Here is a 19,231-nt window from a genome sequence, read left to right as displayed (position 1 = left end):
ATCCCGTCGGTCGACGTGTAAAGCTGGTGCAATTATTTAATTATAGGACCACATCAAGAGTTGAAAAATCCCCAACACACAAAGCAATAGGGCACGAATCGCAAGGCCAACTAGCCCTTTCATTCGCCTCTTTTGGCCCTCGATTGGTTGGGAGTTTGCTAGGAAATGGCATGGAATGATTCGCACGACGAGAAAGTAGAAGTTAAGAGGCTGATGTTCCCGTGGAGTCCACTAAAATTCTAAGTTGAAAGTTGTGTGGTTGGGTGTCGTTGGTGGAGATTTGGATGATAATTGATTCGGGTCGCAATGGAAATTAGGTGGGTTGAACGATCTTTCCCTTCCTTCCTCTCTTCCTTTCTTTCTTTGGAATTTGATTGCTATCTATTTAACTATGGATGAAAATCCGACCGGCGTTGCGATGCGATGCTCATGTAGTGGTGCCGCTTTGTTCCTACATTTGCTTGCGGTATGCCGTATTGGAATCCCCCCACGAGCGCCTTTTTGGATGTACTCGCACATATTTTCTTCTGTACCTCGGTAAATCTTAACGATTGATTTAGGGAAATGATGGAGTGACGTGCGGGAAAGAGAATCTTCATGTCACACATGGGGGCCCTCTCCTGCCCCCATGCCCGCAGGGTTATTAATCTCAACAATCAACTGTAAAGAGAGCACAACCAGGGTTTTCGCTGTTGATTATTAGAAAACCTAATGGATGTGAATCCTTTTGATTTAGAGAATGTGAATTGACTCAAGTTACTCTGTTGGGATTAAGATATTGTATCACCAATCATTTATACTTTAGTAATGTGTCATGATCTCAAGGGATAAATCAAACAATTTGGTTAAAAGGATTCCCGGCTCTCAAACTAAAGGAGTGATATTTCCCTTCGCAGCTTTCCTTTGATTTTCCCTAATTCGAAATTTACTTGCATGTAGCTACTACATGGTGTAAGATTTTGTCTCTCGGATCTTAGGTTCAACCATATGTAGGTTACAACCTATTGAGTTGCATAGAGGGGCAATGACGTGGACGGTGCGCGACTACTCCCAGGTTGCAGTGACTCGAGCATGGTGCCGGCGGCGCTTAGGCATTACGGCGGGTGGCGGCGGCAAACTCCAATTGATGCATAAATGACTTTTGATGGGGAGAGGCAGATAATATATTTTAATTTAATTACCTGGGTATGAAATTTTTTCAAAAGAAACCATCAACTAGTAACTAGCAGGAGGAAATTTCTTCAACGAGAAATGTGAGAAAATCTAACCCTTTGTGTGGCAAACATAGTTTTGGTGTTTCAAGAACACTAAACTAAGTCTTGTCATAGATCTCATGCATTAGGACGATGAACGTTAATTAGACTATCATATCCATTCTCACATAATTAATTGCTATAAAATTGATATATGTACAATTGGGAAGAAAATTGTTAGACGAGTCCCAAACTTTTTAATTTGTCAATTTAATCCTAAATTTTGCAAGAAATTCTTGATCAAATAGATGCATTTCTTTTGCGAAATTCTTAATTAGTACAAAAGTTATAGATGTACAATTGGGAGAAATTGTTCGATGAGTCATAATCCTATTATACGAATGTCAATTCAATCCTAAACTTTTCAATTTTGCCAATTTAGACCTAAACTCTGGTGCGAAATTCGTAATCAAATGGATGCATTTCTTTTGCAAGTGAAATCTGCTTTGGCTCATGCCAGATCCATTCACATGCCCAGCAGCCTGATCACGCTAATGAAGTTCTCAGGAAAGTGATGAAATACTTTTCAAGGGGAAGATTCTTCACCAGTGGTGGTGGCAACAGCATCAATGTCCTCCAACGGCTCTGCTAATTTTTTCTTTGTTAGATTTTTATTTACAAGTGTTTCTATAAAATATTTACGAAGTGGTGTAAGTCTTTAAAAATCAAATTTACGAAGTGGGTAAGTAATATTTAAAAAATCTAATTATCTATACAATATATTTAACAGGTATTTTGATGCACTAATCCGATTCTTTTGTTAGAGGGAAAATGACATAAACAATTGCTGAACTTTAGCCAAATATGCAATGTGGTCCCTGAAATTTTAATTTGTTCAATGTGATCTCTGAACCGCAACTCAATATGCAATATGATCCCTAAACTTTTAATTTGTTCAATGTCATTCCAAAACTTTTGGTACATGTTCAATTCAATCACCGAACTCCATTAATCCAAGTTCAAAAGTCCAGGGACCACATTAAACAAATTAAAAGTTCAGAGACCATATTAAATATTAAGCTAAAGTTTAGGGATTACATTGAACAAACTAAAAGTTCGAATATCACATTGCACATTGGGTTAAAGTTTATGGATCATTTGTGTCGTTATCTTTTTATTAGATGGTTCGTTTTTTCAATAAAGATAAATTCCAATGCCCCATCATCAACTCTTCATGATGGCCCCTTAGAATAAATAGTCATTATATGGCGTTGAAAAATTAACAGTATGATCATCTTATCTCTATTGCGAAATTCTGTCGAACTCCATTTTTCTGATGTGACTCCTCAAAACTTTATTTTAAAATGTTTATTATAAAATATGCGTTAAAAATGCTTCATATGTTATCAACCACTTGAGCAGAAAAGCAGAAGCTCAGTTGCTGACTTTTCCAGATATTTCCAGTAAATATGAATTTCGCCATGAAATGACTTTGCAACTCGGTGGATTTTTAACACTTTTGTTGACATGCGCAGTGTGGGAATATTATTTAGTGTTTGTGCTTCATTCCCTTTTCAAATAGTACATTCAAGATGATAAAGATACCTTTAAATTAAAAATTAGTAGAGGTATAGTTTGGATGTCTCCTTGGATTAGGGCACTTAATTCAAGTGCTATAGAAAAATATGCATTACAAACAAATCTTTTCGATGGGAAATTATAAAGGGGGTGTTTATTTTATGAGTTTTGAACGGCTATGAACCCGAGCCACCTGTAATAAATTTAAATGTTCCTGTTATGGCGCTTGTTAGTATCTGTATCCGGAACAGCTCAATTTTTCAAGATCTGATTATGCATAACACGAGGGCAATCGGTACTTTGAAAACTGTGAAGTTTCTTTAATAGGACATTTAACAAGTGCCCCTGGGCACTAGTGAATAAAATGCTCGATTAATATAAGATCGCTAAAATATAGCATTCGTTAACAAGTGCCCTAGACACTTATTGGTAGTCCAACAAGAAGTCGAATAGGATCAAAATTATCACATTCGATGTTTGGCAGCTCACTTCAAATTGGATACCCCGGATACCCTGGATGCTGCATATAAGTTATCTTGCCTCTAGAGGTGAGATGCATATATCACACTCGGATAGGATAGCTAAATTGAAGGAAAAAAAAAAAAACAAAGAAAGGAGCGAAGCTGGTTTGTTCTCGTTCGCATGTTTGTTGCAGCGGCACTAGCGAAAATCCCACGACGGTCGACGAGCATTGTGACTGTGGATGTGACTGAGGTGAACCCTCCTCACAAAGTTTAAAAAAAAACACATGATCACTACGTTATCTCTCTCTCTCTTCCTCTCTAGTCGTCGTGGTGGCGGCGGTCTTCGATAACCATCGTGACAGAGGCGACCACCACCGAACTTGCCCTTGATTGGAAATTGCCATGACGTTGGTCACCACAAAGTCCATCCCACCGGAGATCAGATTTCAGTGGAATCTATGTCTTTGTGTCGAGGTGGTAGCAATCATCACGATGAAGACAACCACAATGGGGGTTGCTGTGGACGGACAACCATGACGACACCGCATAGGGAAATTTCTCTCGTAACACCGATTTTCAGACATTTTTTATTTTTTTTATTCGAGAGCACGAGTGCAAAGATCCAGCTATTCAGAGTCCCCTGAAACATCCTGCAAGGTCTTTACACGCAGTCCGGACTTGAAGCTGTTGATGCGTATTTAGTAAGATTTAAACAAACGACTTCAAATACTTGAGCTCGGAAATTCTCTGATGTCCTAACTAGCAACCCCAACCTGAGGGGTACACAATTCTACTTTTGTGCATGATTCTTTATCGATTGCTGAACCATCACATAAAAAAAGTTTAGTATAAAACATATAAAACGAAGGAAAGAAATGAAAATGCTAATGGGTGAAGATCTAATGAACCTTCCTAGCATGCAACCTCCACTAGAACCATGGCATTGTAATGGCTGCACTTATTCTCCACATTAAGTTAACTTGAAACTGCAAAAAGTGATTCTCGTGGTTATAAAATTCAAAACCCTAGTTTCAACTCCATACAGATCCAGTGGCCTATGAAAAGCATAGGATCATTTACATTTTGGCAGGCATGAGCTGTTTAGTCCGGCCACCGAAAGATTCTAAAGTGACATAGCATAATCTAATGATGTTTGATCACTCTAACTTGAGAAACCCTCTTGGCTCCAAAGCTCATACAGTACAATTAATCCACGCCGAAATGAAAATTATCGATCCACCATTGATTCCGATCGATGTGATCTCAGATGAAATCACACTTGTACATGTAATATGTGGATGTTGCTTCATTGTTGCTCATGCATATGCATTTGAAGACGTGTCGACGTCGCGTCATCGCCGTGTGGAATATGCATTGGTCGGGAAAATTACCAAAAAAGTCATAAACCTTTTGCAGTTGTGCCGATTCAGTTCTAAACCTTTTTTTTTGCCAATTCAGTTCTAAACCTTTTGCAAACCAGCCAATTCAGTCCTTTTGGCCGGCCGGCGCTGACGTGGCCGCCGGCCGGCTGACGTGGCGCCGGCCGGCGTCAACGTGGCAATATTTTAATATTTTTTTTTATTATTTTCGATTTTTTTTTTCTTTTCCTTCTCCCCCTGGCCTATCCGGTCAGGGGGGAGGCTCGCTGGCAAGGGATCAGCTTCGGCGAGGCGAGCTGGGCCCTCGCCGCCACTGGGCGAGCCTCGCCCAGCCAAGGCGAGCTTCGGCGAGGCAGAGCTCGCCATGGCAGGGCGAGCTGCCGCCTCGCCCGGATCCGGCGAGGCGGAGCTCGCCTTGGCTAGGCGAGCTCCGCCCCCCACCAAGATCGGCGAGGCGGAGCTCGTCATGGTAGGGCGACTCGCCTCGCCTTGGCCGGGCGAGCCTCGCCCAGCGGCGGCGAGGCGGAGCTCGCCTCGGCGGGTGAGCTCCGCCCTCGCCCAGATCCGGCGAGGCGGAGCTTGCCATGGCGAGGCGAGCTCCGCCCCGCCGGGCAGCTTGGGCGAGGCTCGCCAGCGGCGGCGAGGCGGAGCTCGCCTTGGCCGGGCAGCTCCGCCCTCTCCCAGCTCTGGCGAGGCGGAGCTCGCCTAGCCATGGCGACCTCCGCCTCGTCGGAGTTGGACCCTCGCCGGCGAGCCTCCCCCCTGGCCGGACAGGCCAGGGGGGAGAAGGAAAAGAAAAAAAAAAGAAAAAAGAAAAAAAATTCGAAAATAATAATAAAAAAATATTAAAATATTGCCACGTGGACGCCGGCCGGCGCCACGTCAGCCGGCCGGCGGCCACATCAGCGCCAGCCCGCTAAAAGGACTGAATTGGCTAGTTTGCAAAAGGTTTAAGACTGAATTGGCAAAAAAAAAGGTTTAGGACTTTTTTGGTAATTTTCCCTGCATTGGTCTTATTGAGCAACATGCATAGGTTTGGGGAAATTGTTTGTTAGATGGGCGTAATGCTATAGTAAATATCAAATCAATTTTTTTTGCTAGAATAATAAAATAAGGGAAATAATGTGGAAAAATGGAGAACTTAGTCAACATATTCCGGGGACCCAAAAGAAATGTCCCCAAAATCAATGTGGTATGCATGTGGGTGTGGCTCCCTTATCAATTGGATACTGCTGTGGGAGAGGGGAGAAAGCTTTGGAATTTGTCTCTCAAGTCACAAAGCTCGAAGACGCTCGTGCGACCATGCAAAACCCAAAACCTCAAAATAAATAAACAAAATCAAAGAAAAATTAAGGGAATAAGGGGGAAAGAAGAACATTTCATCCTATGCGACGAATCTATACATGTTTTCTCTTATCCCCTAAATATCACTCTTATCTGGACGTAACTAGAATTTTTAAATGTTGAATCACGACATTATCTAGTTGTTTAAACTTTCAAAATAGTTGGTTGTGATCCAACAAAATTTTACATGTTATTAGAGCATAATGTGCTATGTTTAAATCTTTCCTAGCCCCAATTTCCCAATTATATATTTTTTCAGCTTTAGCCTTAAGCTAATATCCAACCTATGTATAAAAGGGAATGTTAGATATTCAAATGTTAAACCGCATATTTTACAAATTTTCAACCTGCATATGCACACAATCAACCCCAAATTTTTAAACCCTTATTTAGCTAAATTCTTTTCATATTTTTCCAAGATGTATTATTGCAGTTCGATTTGGTTTTCCATCCAAACTAGACTGAACAAAAGCTATGCTCACTTCCACTTATCATCAATTCTGCTATACTTTATGCTTAAATTCATTTTGATTACACTTCCAAACTAAATCTTACTAAAACACTACCAACAATCTCCTCCTTGATCCAAACTCACTTTCACTTTCGGATCTTACTCTAATTAATAAAATATGACCAATCAAATTACATATAATATAAAAACTATTTCAGAAAAGAAAAGTTTAGGATTGGCGTAGCTGGTTGGGCATGGGGGATCTCTAGCTTAGGAACTAAATGTCACCCATGAAAGCACTACCAACTGCATGAAGACTGCACTAGATCGGGCCATCTCTACCGGTGAAAGGTCTCGGTTTTACGGGTTCATGGAATTTGCAGGGTTTTACATGAACCTCTATATAATCTGATCTTTGCGCTCATGTCCCTAGATTATCGAGAATGAAAGAGGGGAAGGGAAAACAAAGTTTCTAGAGGACTAGGAGGGACATAGCTGTAAGCTCGTGCACGGGTGGAGCAGGTTTTTGGCCTTTGTTTTGGCTTCGTTCGAGTTTATTTTAATCTCTCCATTGTTTTTTCTGTTGCTGGTGTGCTTGTGTGGGCTGTATCAGCAAAACGTTGCCCGGTTGACTGGGGACAGTGGCGTTGCGACGGGGCGTGGCTCGTGGGACGCACTGTCGCAACATTATTCCTCACGAGTGTGTGCTTTCACCGCTAAACGACACCGTCTCCATCTTCCTCACTCTCTCTCTCTCTGTTTTCTCTCTGTGTTAAAGAACACTTTGGTGGTGGTTGTTGCTGGGTTCTATTCCAAAAGTTGAGCTTGATGTTGCTCTCCTGACTCTCTCTCGCTAATGCCAACAAGATTGCATGTGAGAGATTCTCTCTTTCACCATCACATAAATTGAGAGAGAGACACCCTTTGTTTTGTTCCTTTCACCCCCTCAAATATCTCCTGATTCCTAGCCAAGATTGATTGCATTGCATGTAATTGGACAAGTCTTAGTTAGGGTTAATAGTCAATGCTGCTGCTTACTTAGATGTTGAATCACACATTCTTTTACGGGCTTTAACCTTTTCGATTAGATGAACATGGTCAGAGGCCGAGCGCTCGAACTTCGCTCCCCCATTATCCTCGTTTGTATCTCTCAGTCGTGCAGGCAAACCCTATCCCGAGAGCGGTGTGACATGTTAAAGCATAGGTTCCATTTGCAAGTTTTTATCTTTTAGTGGATTGAGAGTGATCTGTATTATTAAACCGATCGCAAATGATATCCGGAAAGAAGAACGACCCTCTACTAGGTGTTTATGGCAAATAATCAGGAAAATTATCAAAAAAGTCCTAAACTTATTGTATTTTTGCCAATTCAGTTCTAAACCTTTTAAGTTTGCCAATTTAGTTCTAAACCTTTTTACTTATTGCTAATTCAGTTCATTTGGCTTGCCGGCACTGATGTGGCGGCCGGCCATCCGGCCAATGTTGATGTGACAATTTTTAAATATTTTTTTGAATTTTTTTTCTGCCTTTTCCCTCTAGCCAGTCCGGCGGCCGGCGACTAGGGACCGCCCAGAGGGAAAAGGAAGAAAAAAATTCAAAAAAATATTAAAAAATTCGAAATTTTTTTTTGTCAGCATTAGTCACGTTAGCGTAATGCCGGATGGCCGACATTGCCACCTAATTGACTGGCTGGCCAAATGGACTCAATTGGCAAGAAGTGAAAATGTTTGGGACTCGAATTAGCTAAAAGTGAAAAGGTTTAGGACCGAATTAGCAAACTTAAAAGGTTTAGGACTGAATTGGTAAAAGTGCAATAGGTTTAGCACTTTTTTGACAATTTTGCCTGAATAATCTTACAATATCTCCAAGCAATTTAGGTGGGGTTTGATTAGATATTGGAGTGACCCATTTTCTGATTTTGATGGGAGAAGTTTCTCTTTTTGATTCGATTGCATCTTCTTGCTCACGAGTCACGATTGCGCAGCTGATATTGGCCATTTACGTTCCATGTTCGACACTCATTGCTCATGCACTAGAGACCATAGTGGATGTTCTAGAGCTATTTGGACTAATCATTTTGTCAATTGACCAATGAGGACGTGGACCCATTTGGCTATCTCTCTCTCTCCACTAGAATTTACATCAAGGAGCTGTAGAATCCACGATTCACAAGGTAAAATAGAGATTTCAGATTTTTAATTATAATAAAAAATAAATAAATCTCAACATAGATAGGATGAGGTTTTATTTTTCATCTTTTTCTTGGTTTATGATGAAATGTAGGTTTTCATGTGATCGGGTCTATTTTCACGTCTCTTTTCTTTATCGTTCCACTCATTTATCTAAAATTTCGTTTAGTCTGAAAAAGTCTGACGACCAATCATGGTATGCACAAGAAACGGGCAAAAATTACTTTTGATGAGAAATGACTAACTTGCAAAGATCTCGATTTTTTAAACTTAATTTATAGGTTAAATCTTTCGTTGAGAATTTATAATAGATTTATGAAACGAGACGATAATTATTTTGTTGGCTGTTATATTTTTTTTTTACTTTCATGATTTCATAGGATCGGTTACTAATAAATTATGCGCCTAGATTTTTATAATTTTATTTTTGTGTAAGTCTTTTTTTTTTTTGGTCAGAGTATAAGTCTATATAGTAACTTGAAATATGATCACCGCGTATTATGATTCCATAAATGTGGAAGTATCCAAAGTAGCATGCCGATAAAACATCTTTTCTTGATTAGTTTTCGACTATAAGGAAAAAACCAAATTACAAATAAAAGATAAAGCCCCACATCGAAATAATCTTTTTTTTCGCATAACAGGACCTCTCCATTCATACCTAAAGAGTCGGACACACAGACTATAGTCGTTGCGACATTAAATCAGTCTAATTCACATCAACTCGATAAACCCACTTAATCTGCTTAATTATCCATTTTATTTATTAATTTGTTATTTTTTGTGGTTAAGTGGATTTAGCAGTTCAAATAATTTGGGAGAAAATAATAAATGACCAAGAAAAAAAGAAAATGTTGTCGGATTGAATCCGGTGGGCCCCACCATCGTTCCGGTGTTCAACGTTATCCACGAGAGTTGTGCGCAGATAAAGAGGCGGAGAGACACCCTGGACCCGCCACACACCCCCTCCCCCCCTTTGACCGTTGACCGTCATCACGCCCACCCACCATGCACCTCCCCTCCACAAATAAAACCTAATTGCAATGATTGACCCTCCGACTCACTCTTTTTAGCGTTTGGACCCCTCCTTTTCTCCATATTTTCCTTTTGACCCCCCCCAAGTTTCCTCAACTTCTTCTTTCCCCCCCCACAAAAAGAAAAAAGAAAAAAGAAAAGGATTTGTGTGGCTTGATCATTTGGGTTCCTCAGTCAAATACTACAATCACATCGAATCCGAGAGAAGATAACATGCTCCAATAATTTAACATCGTGTTGACTAAGAAATGGAACAACACACATGAATGCTTACAAAAGTGATGTGAACAAGGGAGAAAAGTCTTAATGAATAATACTGCCGGCAAGAAATTGCATGCAAGATATTTATTCTTCGATTACTTAATTTTTTTCAATGTCGTTCGAACCGGAATGCATTTTGAGAAAAGTGAATGAAATCGAATTTCAAATGTTAAATATGTTAGAAAGAAAATAAGATTTTTAGAAGTAATTATATAAATACTTTATTATGGAGTCTCTTCTAGATGAATTTATGACTATCACATGGAAATCCATGATGGGTGTTTAGAGCCCCAAAAATCAATTATGAGATTTGTAAGTCGTTCATTCTCTCATCTTCTATTAGTTAGTTGTGCTTCGCTTCCCTCCAATGCCCGAGGTCTCCATAATCCTTTGAGTTTTGCTTTTACACCATCCTTATGATGTCTATTGCTCTCCTACCTCTGTACGACCCAAAATCCAATCTTTTATCCATTACTTCTATTTCGGATTGAATCTTTCCCCTATGATCTCTAACTACATGTATCTATTTCAATAGTTTTGATTAGTATGTTTCGGCGATTTTGTTATAATTATCTAAGTGTGTGGGCAAAGTAGGATGACTGAAATCTCAATTCTTTTGTTTTCAATTCGATTTAGCCATTTAAAGATGCACTATAGAGACTTAAAAGCATCTTTATTCATTGTTGGAAATCTCAATTTGATACTATGCTAGTATAACTTTACTAGACTTAAAACTTTTACTTGGTGAAGGAGATGGGCTTTCGAAATATGACCTCTTTATAATGCATAGTGTAACTTTACAACCCTAAGAGGTTAACATTGGTAATCTTTTTCTACTTTCCCCCCCTCCGGTTGGGAATTTAAATAATCGGGCTAACTTGCAAAGAAGGGAAAGTGGCATCTCCCCACCTTTCTAGCTTGCATGTGAGGCATTCTCGAAAGCACCCTCCTTTTTATTTTGACCATGTTGTAAAAGTAAAGACCGGAGGAGGCTATCGTAATCAAGATGACATAACCCTAGCTTTTACGTGCCTTTTTCGTGAACTACTTTTTATCAAACAATTGATGTGCCAGAGGCTCTCTGACAGAGCTGGTTTGTCAAATAAATTTGGTTTTTTGGAAGGTTGCACTGTGCTAAACACAAGCCTTAAAAGCTGAAAAGAGATGTTTTATCTATTTTTTAGACTTTGGATATTCATGAGGATCAGGATGGCCATCACATGCAAGAGCTGGTTTAGAAGCTTTGCCACTTCTTTTGGGTGCAAAACCGTTAAAGTGAGGGTGCTTTACAGGCTGAGACAACTGGTCTTTTGCTCCCCCCAACTTGCTTAGTGGATTGGATGTGTTTTGATCACGAGCCAAAGATTAAGAGAGGGAAGCTCCATTGGCCCTCGAGCATAAATTAATGCTACCCGCTTTTACTCGAACATGGTGTTGTTTATCTTTAACCGACCGATAATAGCGGCGTTTCTTTTTCAAAGATTTTGTTAATGGGTGCTCTTTCGCGACGCTTGTCAACTTAAGTTATTACGTAAGAGAAGATTTCGAGTTTTTGAGATACCAATTTCTATATTATGAGTTATCAATATCTTAAAAGTCGAAACGTTTTTGTAGGTCAATTATGGAACACCGTATGACCGTATAATAATTCCCTTTATACTTTCATCCCGGCCTCGTAAGAGCAAGTTAGAAATATTGAGAAACAAAATCATATGATTTGTCCTAAGTAGGTGCATTGGCAAAGGGCTCCAGACCGAAAAGGCCAAACCGAGTAGTCCTGATTCTAGGGTTTTCCCAGTTGATGAACCTTCTCTACCTAGATGGTGCATGGAAGAAGGTTTGCACATCCAAACAACAGATGATATGTACCTTGTTCGGGGCCAAGAGAGAGATTAAATTATTAAGTGGGATTTTCAGTCAAGTGAGCAAAGCATGCTTAGATATATAGTGTCATATGGTAATTTATACGACCGGTCAATCGGGCACTGAAATTGAATCGACTAATCGATTTATGTTTTTCGCACCCAAAGGAACTTGTCATCTGTGCCGAATCGAAGCGAATCGGGAAACATCAAAGTAGCATAAGCCCGATACAAAAAAGCCTTTGAAAAGTGCCAAAAAACATGAGACCGAGAATGTATCTAGGGAGTCAGAATAACAACTTCAACAAATGGTACATGACCATGCCAATCATAGCACTCGGCTCCTACAATAATTCAGTTCGTGGGACTATCGCGAGACGAATCGTCGCGAGGCAGGGTCAAATGGAGGAATACCCAAGACTCCAAGGGCTGGGGGGTGCAAATAACGATTACTCACGGCAACAAAGGAAAAAGGCCAAAATCAGTGACAACAATCACTGCCCCTTCCTTGATGCAAACGGGGAGTCGGATTCTTTTTATACGAAGAAAAACACGAAACACAAACATCCGTGGGCCCCCACCCGGTCGCACATTTACCTTTGACCAAACCACGACACGCCAACCCTCATGGACGGGACCGGACGAGAGAAGGGGGGGAGGGGGGGACCTTAACCTAACCATGGTTAGGTTCAGCTCCCCGTGGTGGAGGGAGAGAGAGAGAGAGAGGGCCTAGAGATAGAGAGAGAGAGCTAGAGAGAGACTGCCACCCCTCTCACAGTCCACACGTGTGGCAGAGGAGTCAGGAACACAAGAACCAGCTGTTTGTTCGGAGAAGCATGTCGACTGTCCACTCCTCTCTCTCTCTCTCTCTCTCTCTCCTTACTTTCTCTCTCTTCTGCTTCCCGATCTCGTATAAAGAAGAAACCAGTGTCCTCTCCCGAGCAGAGAAGGAATTTGCAGTGTTCTCTCTGAGCTCTGCCGGTGTTGTCGACGACCCATCGCTCCGTCGAGTGCGAGCGAAGCGATTCAGATATTTCTAGAGCGAGAGAGAGAAGAGCAAACACGACCAAAAGTGAGCTTTTTTCGGTCTAGAGAGAGAAACAAGAAGTAGAGAGAGAGAGGGAGAGAATGCGTGGGGGACTGAGCCTGGAGCCGCTGGACATGGTGGGCGTCCAGATCCCGCACCACTTCCGGTGCCCCATCTCGCTGGAGCTGATGCGGGACCCGGTCACGGTGTCGACGGGCCAGACCTACGACCGGTCCGGCATCGAGCCCTGGATCGCCGCCGGCAACACCACCTGCCCCGTCACCCGCGCCCCGCTCCTCGACTCCGCCCTCATCCCCAACCACACCCTCCGCCGCCTCATCCAGTCCTGGTGCGTCGCCAACCGCCACTCCGGCGTGGAGCGCATCCCCACCCCGAAGCAGCCCGCCGACCCCTCCCGCGTCCGCGCCCTCCTCTCCCAGGCCGCCTCCTCGTCCTCCGCCGCCGCCCCCCGGCTGTCCGCGCTGCGGCGCCTCCGCGGCCTCGCCCGCGACTCCGACAAGAACCGCGCCCTCATCGCCTCCCTCGACGCCCGCCCCCTCCTCATCGACGTCCTCTTCGCGGATACCCGCTCCGAGTCCTCCGAGTTGGCCCACGAGTCGCTCGCCCTGCTGGCGATGCTCCAGCTCGCCGAGCCCGAGTGCGCCGCTGTCGCCTCCGACCCCGACCGCGTCGCCTACCTCACCGGCCTCCTCTTCCACCCCTGCGTCGAGGTGAGGATCAACGCCGCCGCGCTGATCGAGGCCGCCGTCGCCGGCGTCCGGTCGCCGGAGCTCCGCGCCCGTGTCAGCGGCGCCGGCGGGATCTTCGAGGGCGTCGTCGGCCTGCTGCAGGACTGCGCGGGGTGCCCCCGCGCGCTCAAGGCCGGGGCCAGGGCGGCGTTCGCGCTCTGCCTCGTGAAGCCGACGCGGCACCGGGCGGTCGCCGCCGGGGCCGCGGCGGCGCTGGTGGACCGGCTGGGGGACCTGGAGCGCGGCGACGCGGAGCGGGCGCTGGCGACGATCGAGCTGCTCTGCCGGGTCCCCGCGGGTTGCGCGGCGCTGGCGGATCACGCCCTGAGCGCGCCGCTGCTGGTGCGGATGATCCTGAAGGTGTCGGACCGAGCGACGGAGTACGCGGCGGGGGCCCTGCTCGCGCTGTGCTCGGCGTCGGAGCAGTGCCGGAGGGAGGCGGTCGCCGCCGGCGTGGTCACGCAGCTGCTGCTGCTGGTGCAGAGCGACTGCACGGAGAGGGCGAAGAGGAAGGCGCAGCTCCTGCTGAAGCTGCTCCGGGACTCGTGGCCGGAGGATTCGATCGGGAACTCCGACGACTACGCATGCAGCGAGGTGGTTGTCCCGTTTTGACGATGGTGGTCCCGATACGACGTCACATAATAGCTCTTGGAAATTTTTGTTGCTTTCTTTTTTCTTTGCTGGTTCGATTTATGGTATTATTTCTTGTTTATGTCAATTAGTGAAATTTCTAATTGGTAGAGAGAAATGAGGGGGAAGAAAGGAATGGTGGAAAGGGAATGTTTTTAAATTTAGATTTCGGTGTATAGAGAGAGATTTGTAATTTTTGTACGTAATTTTGGATGTAAGAATTTTTGGTTGAAAAAAAAAAAGCCCATCAGATTCAGAAGTTGAAGAGTACAACAGTTGATCTCTTATGTTCTTTCTAATCTTAATTAATAATTGATTAATGTATGTTTTATTGTATGCTTAGAGCTTAATGGATAGACAACGAATGTTTGGAGAGACTGGTGTTTTTATTTTTTTAATTATGAGATTGTTTTCTTTCGGTGCGATGGTTAATTGTCGTTTTAAATAGATTTCGCGTATCAAATTATATAAATTTTTCTGAATCCATGTTGAGATTAGATTCCTAATGTGTGATTTTCTGACTTGATCTTGAGATTGCATAGACTAAGGATTGGATTTAGGACTTTATGTTCTAATCGCTTCACCACTTAATCGATTGGCGGTCTAAAGTAGCATTTAGAGTCGGATTTATAATTTCTTCAATTTAGCATATTTAACTATTATTTGGTATTAGGATGACTTTTCTTTCCTTGGAGAACATGTGCAATGGTATTTTGATTGATTATTGAGGACCGTAATTTTCATCTATCTAGCTAGGGCCATCTAGGAATTAGGGTAGAACTTCTATGGTAATGTTTAGGGAACGACTGTCTAGGGGTCTTCAAGTCGCCTCTTTCGACCCTTAATTTTAAGCGAAATAAAAGAATAGAAAATTTTTGGCCCATATTAGTTAAAACTCTAAATCACACGAACATGATGTAGACTAGTCACAAAAATTTACTATAGTAAGTTATATGGTAACGCCTCCTTCCGATCCTTTATTTTTAGCAAAACAAAAGAATAGAAAAAGTTTTGGTCCAGATTTGTTCACAACATTATGTAGACTAGTCACAAAATTTATTATAGTAAAGTTTTATAGTAAACTATAACCAATCATCAACATTTATTTAAGTGGACTGTATTCATCATTTAATAATAGTTTGTGAAGTTATTTAGGAGTGAATTTCACCGAGGGTCATTGAACTTAGAGGGTTATTGTACTCACTGAATTTCGATTTCAATCACCGAATACACTAAACTTCCGATTTTTTTTTAAAAATTGATTTGGATGCCTTGTTAGCACAACGTGGCCATCAAATCAGCATTTGTGTAGGAAAAATAGTCGATGATCGAAGAGTCGAGACTACGAGAACAGCAATGACAATTGTGACGACTTTCAGTCCTCAGAAGCCTTATAAACGTGTATTGAAAACCTTCTCTGTGAGTTTGGATTTTGATTTTCTTGAATCTAATTACTATTTGCCTTTAAATTTTCATAAAAATTAAGTCACATATATGTATATATATACACACACATACACGCGCATGTGAGGGAGAGTATCAAGAGTCACATGCTTATAAAAACAAAGCCATGGAGTCACATGGCAAAGTCTTATGATCTTTGTTCACTTCTTGTGTGATGGGCACTAGTGCCCACATGCTCAACTAAAGTTTCCCTCTATTATCTATTAGTCTTCCTAGTTCGTAAAGAGCAAAGGAGGGCATCCCATTTTGTCTTTGAAGGAATGATGTGGAGCAGCTGGGACCCACCATTGATTAATGAAATGCCCTCACCTTTTGTCCAAATTAGGCTTGGTAAAATGTTGATTCCTTCACCTGAATTTTATTTTCTTTCCAAACTTTTGACTATTTGAAAGCCATTCAGTTAGATTGCGGAATGCATGTCAATGCAGTTCCATGGAAATAGCACAATAAGTGGTATGGAGATTTAGCATTGTCTGGAGCACAAAATTGGGTTGTGATTGAATATAAGCATTCATATTAATGAATCATTGTCAAACTGTTTGATACAAATAAGTTAGTGCATCTCGGAATCATCTTTATTGACCTCTAAGAACTACGCATCGTATGATTTTATTCCTTTATACGTTATCTAGCTAGGTCTATCCTCCCCTAAACATGTGCACGGTAAACGTCGACAGCCTTATCAGCCGTTTGATGCAATGTATTAGCCATCCGATCATGTTTCAGCCATTCAATCTGAAACTTGTCAATATTGATAGTCAGATCGGAGCATGTAAAATTTGTTGTGCTGCAGCTCACAGCAGCATAGACTCGGCCGAAATTGTCATATTTCCGAGTCCCAACATGTAGCAACATTAGTGTAAGAACATACTATTTCACCTTCGCTTCCAATGACCGATGGATGAACTTCACATTCCGGTAATCTTTGCAAATGATAACAAATTCAATACTAAACATAGGTGAAGTAAGTCAATTAAGCTGGAACTACAAAGCTGAACAGAGTACTTGATATTTTTATGTTTTGAGAAAGGTATTTAGTAGAGCTACTGAACGTGTGCTAATACAAGTATAGTGAAATGCAATCCAATTCAATGATAGGTTTAGTCTGTTTTTACAAACTCTTCCGGTTGAGTACTCAAATACTTAGGATTTCCCAAGATAACTCGTAATGAGCTCATTTTTCTTAACCTTAAGCTATTATGACTTGAAAGAACCATGCATATCTTTTAAAACACTGAGGATGCGTTTGTTTAGCGAATAATAAATAATTTTCTCTAAAAATATTCACTTATATTACTTGAAATAATTAATCAATGAAATATGTTTGTATTGTCAATAATAATTTATGTTTAAGCATTATCATAAACGATGAAAATATTTTTTATTTATTCATTTTTGTAAACCATACGGGCAATTATTTTTAGAATAATATTTTATAAATTATTAATTTTTCGTGAAACTAACTTACCCAAAGGCTGTGTTTCTTTGGTTGGCAAATGATAAAGCGGGGAAACCCCATGTACTTAGGGGCACACGACCACCCGGCAGAATCGACGTTTACAATTATCCCTACAAAAAGAATAAATAACTGTTAAAAAGTTTTGCTTGAGTGGGCTTTATACTAGTTGGGCAGACAATCTTCTTGGGCTTTTTGAAGAACGAGATTTGGATTCGTGTGGGACTATATTTTCTGCCGAGGCTTTAACTACTATTTTAATTGGTAGATTGTAACTTGTAAGTTATGACTATCACTTACATGCGAAACTGATTAAGTATAAATGCGAGCGATGTTTGTGATAATAATCAATCAATCAGTAGGGTGATTGGAGGATAATATGGCATGGCCCATTCATGCGTATGGTCACCCCCACCCATGGATGGAACATGCGGGCGAAGTTCAGTAAACCGGCATCTTTGCCTCTTTGCTTTACTTATTAGTTTCCTTTCATCGAATGCCGATGTCGTACAGCAAGGTATTACCACATTTAGTTATTTAATTTATAAGAAAATTAGGGATCAAACCGACCTATGGACGAAAAATTATCAAAGTCACATAGCTTACATTTTACATTGCATCACATTGCATTTAAGCATTAATAGCATTTAGGACTAGATTGTTTGCATCAAACATGTCACAAAGAACCGGAGGTAAACCCGATGAGTGGGAGGTTAAAAATGATCTGGCACAATTTGAGTGGAAGAGGGATTCGGTGAAGTTCTGAGAGATTTGGCTAGGCGGTTTTAAAAGGGAGGGCAACAAAATCATTAGAAGAAGATTTGCCGTTATCTCTAAAATTCTCATCTATAAAGAACAACCGTCTCTCTATTGGCCTTGCCTTGTTCTGGCAGGGCCGTGGCCGTGCTGCTGTTCCCTTTTGCAGATCTCCCTGAATCTTGGCCGTGCATGGCAGCGTTATACGGTGGAACCGTCACTCGCCACTCTTGCCATATGATCCTTGACGACGATCAGGCCACCGTTTGAGACGGCACCTGCACCACGAACGTCAAAGCAATCCCGGTGAGCCCTTGCGTCTCCGACGCCCCTGTTCCAAACGATCCCAGCAAGTAGAGCGAGACATCAGTGCCGTCAATGTACCCAAGCTGGTTAATTTGATACCGATTGAACAGGGTCATTACCGTGTTGCTGGGTTCTCACTGTGGCCTTTGAATGATCATCGTGGGGCGTCGTTCTTGTGGCTTGAAGACGATGATGAGGATTTTTTGTACGATCGGGCCGAGGGGATAACAGAAATACAGGAGGCATGTCCAAGTTCATTTCAATACACAATGGAAAAGGGGAGGGAAATAGAAAATATACAAAAGAGCGCATATAGGTTCCCTTGCAGAAACATGTCAATCCTAGAAGCACTCATATTCTTGCTGATTCGTATGCACCCTGTTTTGTTGACGCGAAGCGCTGAGCGAGAAAGAAGACTCATTCACGGCCATGTTCACGGCCAGATCACAACATAACGTGGGTCGCTTTGTCCAACAGAAGGAGGGAGGGTCCAGCCATCGAAAATCTACGGCCAAAGAACTTCCCCAACCGGCAACCCTTGCTCGTGCCATCGTTGATCACCAAGCCGAGCACCTCACCGGCAGTGCATCACCAAGTCATGAGCCCCGCTGCAATCCTTGGCTGTGACACCACACTTTGCCGAGCCGTCACCGAGAGCTCCCTCGTCATGTCGACTGCCATGAACCCCTCCTTGGTCGATCATCCTTGCCGGCCGCACACCGCCAGTCACTGTCCGTGACCCAACATCTGCAGAGTCTGATTTGGAGATGGTATCCGATATTTCGAATGAGGTAATGATCTTATCCGGTATCAATTTGAATATTTTGTTGTTTGAATTGATTGATTTCGTTCCTAATTTGAATGTTTGAATCTTTGAGTAATATTTCGTATCCAAAAGATTTTCGGGGAACTCCCAGTTTAGAATAACTTCTTAATCCTTAATGCACATTGATCAACCGTTCGATCTCAATCTTGAGATACGATTTTTGATCGTGTGGAAAATCAACCAATCCTATCCATAATCCCTTGGATATAATCGTCAGTTTTATTATTCCAAAATTCGAATGATTTGTACGTGGATGCTATC

General features: G+C 42.2%; 1 protein-coding gene across 1 annotated transcript; it reads left to right on the top strand.

Moving 5' to 3' along the window:
• Positions 1-12,592: 12,592 nt before the first annotated feature.
• LOC115668129 (U-box domain-containing protein 26-like) lies at positions 12,593-14,435 on the top strand. The gene has a single exon (XM_030589633.2). It carries the CDS (start codon positions 12,885-12,887, stop codon positions 14,142-14,144), a length of 1,260 nt encoding a protein of 419 aa, XP_030445493.2. The 5' UTR covers positions 12,593-12,884; the 3' UTR covers positions 14,145-14,435.
• The last annotated feature ends 4,796 nt before the right edge of the window (positions 14,436-19,231 follow it).

Source organism: Syzygium oleosum, unplaced genomic scaffold (assembly GCF_021117445.2).
Source record: "Syzygium oleosum isolate NSW1041296 unplaced genomic scaffold, Sole_v2.1 Sole_v2.60, whole genome shotgun sequence".
Classification (NCBI taxonomy): Eukaryota; Viridiplantae; Streptophyta; class Magnoliopsida; order Myrtales; family Myrtaceae; genus Syzygium; species Syzygium oleosum.
The sequence above is the reverse complement of the archived record's forward strand: the minus strand, read 5'-3'. Positions and strand labels throughout refer to the sequence as shown.

What these genes read in the sequence shown, in the direction of transcription:
- LOC115668129 (XM_030589633.2), top strand. Translation starts at nt 12,885, where the DNA reads ATGCGTGGGGGACTGAGCCTGGAGCCGCTGGACATGGTGGGCGTCCAG.